This window comes from Alexandromys fortis, unplaced genomic scaffold (genome assembly GCF_014885135.2).
Source record: "Alexandromys fortis isolate MF-2015 unplaced genomic scaffold, M_Fortis_MF-2015_v1.1 scaffold_3, whole genome shotgun sequence".
In the NCBI taxonomy this organism is placed as follows: domain Eukaryota; kingdom Metazoa; phylum Chordata; class Mammalia; order Rodentia; family Cricetidae; genus Alexandromys; species Alexandromys fortis.
In genome coordinates, this window is record NW_026067909.1 from 21,413,524 (window position 1) to 21,419,020 (window position 5,497).

Here is a 5,497-nt window from a genome sequence, read left to right on the forward strand (position 1 = left end):
ATGGAGAACAGGACTGAAGTGACTCACTTTCTTCTGCTGGGACTGACTGACGATCCAAACCTACAGCTTCCCCTCTTCATCACCTTCCTATTTATCTACACTATCACCCTGGTGGGGAATCTGGGGATGATCCTGTTGATTCTCATGGACTCTCGGCTCCACACTCCCATGTACATTTTTCTAGGTAACCTTTCTCTGGCTGACTTTTGTTACTCTTCAGCAGTCACTCCAAAAGTCATGGCTGGTTTTCTTATAGGAGACAAGGCCATTTCCTACAATGACTGTGCTACTCAGATGTTCTTTTTTGCAGCCTTTATTACTGTGGAAAATTACCTTTTGGCATCAATGGCCTATGATCGCTATGCAGCAGTATGTAAGCCCCTACACTATGCTACCACCATGACTACAAGTGTCTGCACATGGTTGATCATTGGTTCTTACGTCATTGGTTTCCTGAATGCCTCCATCCACATTGGAGACACGTTCTGGCTCTCTTTCTGTGGGTCTAATGTGGTCCATCACTTTTTCTGTGATATTCCAGCAGTCATGGTTCTCTCTTGTTCTGACAGGCAGGTCAGTGAGCTGGTTCTTGTCTCTATAGTGAGCTTCCACATATTTTTTGCCTTCATAGTTATTTGGATATCCTACACATTTATTTTTGTCGCCATCCTGAAGATGCATTCTGCTGCAGGACATCACAAGGCTATGTCCACCTGTGCCTCCCACTTCACTGCAGTCTCCATTTTCTATGGAACTAGTATTTTTATGTATGTACAGCCCAGTTCCAGTCATTCCATGGACACTGACAAAATTGCCTCTGTGTTCTACACCATGGTCATCCCCATGCTGAATCCTCTGGTCTACAGCCTGAGGAACAAAGAGGTAAAGAGTGCATGCAAAAAGATTGTTCTGGAGACAAAATCTTTGTGACTTTGATTTCTCATTTCAGAGATTCATAATACTTGGAATCATTTTTTAAATATTATTTATTTATTGAGTTATATTTAAAAATCCACCTTTGCTGCATGTTCCAGGAATCATTGTTTTATTAAAAACAAACCAATAAAATAAAATAGGAAAAGTTATGCCCTGAAACACATACCTGAATGAGAATGTCTAAAACATCTCAAGGTTTGTTTATATAAGCCTTCAGCCAGGATGTTAATGAATTCACTACATTTTCAGGCAATTTGCAGTAACATGTTACTATAAAAGCACATCAGTGCATAAATAAGTGTTTGAACAGAAAAAAAATGCATGTGGGTATCCTATGATGAAAGTCACAAAATGATGTGTGTTATTTTGCTGATTTAAATGGAACATGGAGTCTCTGAGAGTTGATATTATTTGTTAATTTCACTAGGTTCAGATTTACCCAGATAAACAAATATTAGCCAACTCTGTCGGAAAAAGGTTTTCTAGAGTATCTTGCACTTGCATCAGTAGAGTTTTAAAGATTTGCCCTCATCTATGTTAGTGGCCAGCATCTTATCCATTGCTGGCTCTACTGAATAGGACAGAAGTCAGACAAAAGGCTAGTTCTTCCTCTCACTGTCTTTGTAGCTAGTTCTCTCTTCTCCCCTCCAATTTTCTTCCTTTTCTATTTCTTCTTTGCCTATCAATTTTTCCTTCTCCCATGCTCTCTGCCCCTTTAACTGGAACATATATCTTCTTTTACTCTTTGATATGAGGACTTCTGTCTGAACTTCAAGAGTTAAATTTGCCAGCTCACTCTCCCCCTTTTTAGCATACTGAATTCAGACTGAATTAACTACTTACTTTCTTTATTCCATAGACTTCAATCAATGCATTAGGGTTTTTACACACTCCACTATCACATGAAACCATACTCATAATAAATATCCTGTTTCATAAATATGTTTGTGATTATACATGTAATTATGTGTGCTTTTGTTTCACTGGCTAGCTCAAAAAATCCAGAAATATTTATTGCTGATAGTTTAATTTGATATGATGATGTGAATGTTGCATATTGTTTATTTATTTCACTGCTATTCTACAAGTTCAGCTTCAGAAGTTGCATTGTTAAGTAACATTGTCCGTTTTTCTTTGTGAATTTAAGCGAAAGATGAACTATTCTGACATCTCCTATGGTCTAGTATTCCTGCTTGATCATGACCTTTCATACAGCCTATAGGTTCAAGTTTGAATTTTCAGAAGGATAACTTGTCAGATTACACACAAACATAATAAAGTTTTGAAAAATAACATTTTCATCTATTCCATATATTCTAGACTTTCTAAAAACATATTTTTAAATTTATTCTTTGAGAAACTTACAGCACACACCCAAGTCCCACTCATTTCCCAGTCCCTTTATATCTATGCTTCAGCCCCATGGCATCCCCAACAAAAGAAATTTTAAAAACTATTAATTAAAAACAAAACAAACAAACAACAAAAGACACTTGTTCCTCCAGCTTTCCCACCTCTCCAACACCTTTTCATTCATGTTAGTGTCATTGGAAGCTGCAGTGTCACACAGTACATCCTTTATGACTTTACTTGCAAATGTTTGTTGTAATGAGTTGTTTGTTTGGTTCAATGCCTCTGACTTCTGCTACACAATCCACTCTGGACCCTTACAGAAACTCTTCCCAGATATTCTGCCCTTGCCACAATCATGGAGATCCTGCAGCCATGGTTCTGCAGAATCTGTCCCTTCACACACTCAAGATGGTCATGGAGAGGATAGTTGTTGAGGTGGGACAAATCAATGCCCTTTATGTGGGTCTGGGTAGTAGCTGATTTAGTCAGTCTGGGCCAGTGGAGTTATCCCCTCAAGTCAGAAGTAGAACCAATGCTATCAGGGCCAGCTCTTCCTTTCCTGTAGTGAGTGGTGGAGTCCTTTTTCTGAGTGTGGGTCCAGTTTTCTCATGAGGATTGAGGACAAGCATAGGGTAGTGATGTCTTAGCATGAACCTCAGATTTTTACATGCATTGTTTCCTATGGTCCTCTGTAGTATCTTGGACCATGAAGATCAGCACAGACTCCAGTTTTAGTAGGACCATGGACCCAGACATGGCCCTTGGCAACAGCTCTGGCATGGATGTCATAATGGCCTCAGTGGCAATACAGACTACCCAGGTCAATAATGCCCTAGTAGCAGCATGGCCCTCGGACACTAGCATGGTCTCTGGGACTATTCAAGTCTTTATCACCATCTAAGGTTTTGTTTAAAAGAATTATAAGATCAGGTGCTATCCCAACAGCTGGTCATAGACTGGAAATGTCTCCTAACAATCTTTGAAAGTCATTAAGAGTCTACAACAAATAAACTGTTTCATTTTCTTAGAGACAATATGCTGGGCCATTTTTTTTATTTGTGCAGGTATACCCATGATGGACATAACTTCTAGTAAATGCGTGATGACTAAATAAAACTTTTCTGAGCTCAAAGAATTTGCCCATTGAAAACCTGAATAAGTGACAATGATGTGGTGTACATATTTCAATTTTCCAAATTTTGTGAAGTGGAACACATCCATTTGCTAGATTTTATTTCTTTGAGTATCTTTTTGGTTACTCACTGCAGGTAGTGGTGTTTGGTTACAGAAAGATAAAGTAGGAAATGTATTGATAATCTCCTTAGCTTGTAGCCATGTAATTTCTATTTAAACCTCTTTAAACCTCTGCTATTGACCTGTTACTTCTTATGAAATTCTTATGAAGTTGTGGACTTCAACACAGTTTCAATCAATAATCAATCAATTTCAGCATTACCTTGTGTTAGATGACCTAGCACTTCCATAGGGGATTAAATGTGTGTTATGTATCTTGGAAAAGCCTATTTCTGATTATATCTTGAACATGTATAAATAATGAAGTCAGTTCAGGATCATGTGGTATAAATTCAGCAGTTTCAATATGCAAGACAACTCTTTCTTCATATTGTGAATCAGTAACTATATTAAGAGGTTCTTTAAAATCCCTTAGTACCATGAAAATAGCTAAAAAGAAATCCCACACTAACTCATAATTGAGTATAATAAAGGGTTATTTATTTAGCTGTAGACTCACAGATTACAGTCCTCTGTACAAATTGGAAACAGGAACCAAATCCAGCAGCTGGAAGAGAGAGAGGGCTCATGCTTTACATTAGCATTTATAGTACAAGATGCCACACCCAAGTGGGCAGGTAACTTAAAGGCTACTAGCTGTAGAATTTCCTACAGCAATCTATAACTAAAATTATCTAGTTTTCAATTCCATCAATGGCCTGAGAATGAAAATAATATTATCTGAATAAGCAGAAAGTACAAACAAAAGACTTCAAAAAATGTAAAGAATGACAGAAAGAACTGACTGCCTGGAGAGTCAGTCAAGGTTTTTCCACAATTTTTGGGCATCCAACTTTGCCTTAAAGCCCTAGAATATCTGACAGACTATATTCAGAAGAAGGAAAATATGAAAGACTGTCCTACCCTGTCTTGGCAAATTTTGACAGTTGCTTTTCTTTGTATTCTGTTTCTAGGAATTAAACAGCATACTTCCTGTCAGCAATTGAGACAAGGACAGTTTCTTGCCCAATAGAACAGTCTGTGAAATGTTAGGGTAAAGAAATATGCATGGAAGGATTGAGGGGAGGACAGGTAAGAAATGTGAGTAATAAGGTTTTGATAAGAGAAGTTTAGGGGGATAGAATCTGAGATGGTGGAAATGATTAGATTCCTTTGAAAGTTAGGAGTTAAAACAAAGGGTGGTGGGAATATATTGTAAAAGAGGGAATCTCAGAGCTAATTTAGAAATTAGCAAAGAGGCTATGACAATAGCATGTAGACAGGGAGAGCATCTGCAGATGGTGTTGTCTAGAATTTTGGATAGATAAGTGATAGGGTCAATGGGTGGTCATAGAAAATGTTCCAATACTCCTAGGGAATAACCTTTTTGTGAAGTATATAGATGGAAAGGTCTAATTCAATGAGGGAAGTGCTGTTCTGGGACTTAAGGGAGAGCATTTTCAGTTTTAAATATTGTTATGGGAGGAAGATGCTCATTGGGAGATCTACAAGCAACTTAGTATAGAGGTTATATTACAAGTAAGTATCCAGTGACCCATGAGTGGGAGAAATTAGCCCTATCCCAAAATGACAACATTTTAGATATTGTTGAGGGTAGAATTAAGAAACACAGATAGGCAAGTTAGCATAAGTGAAGTGTTTATGGGTTGGGGTGAGAGAGTGAATCCAAGATAGGTGATTTCAAGAAAGGAGAGTTGAGATTTAGAAGGTGAGACATAATATCCTCTGGATAGTTCCAACTTGGTTAGCTGAAATGGTGCATCTTCTTAAAACATTATGGCCAGAACTCCAAAGAAGAAATTCAGAAAATCCCTATCGACTACTCAGAGACTATTTGCAATTATACCAGACAGTAATCTTGAAACATAACCATCATTTTAGTTTTACAGGATCCCATAACATCTGGGCATCACATGTGGAAGTAATTTTAGAAGATGATAGCTCTTCTCCCAAA

At 37.7% G+C, this 5,497-nt stretch overlaps 1 protein-coding gene across 1 annotated transcript; it reads left to right on the forward strand.

Moving 5' to 3' along the window:
- LOC126498596 (olfactory receptor 5B3-like) lies at positions 1 to 930 on the forward strand. Its single transcript, XM_050137386.1, has one exon. The coding sequence runs from the start codon at positions 1 to 3 to the stop codon at positions 928 to 930; it is 930 nt and encodes a 309-aa protein (XP_049993343.1).
- Positions 931 to 5,497: the final 4,567 nt, after the last annotated feature.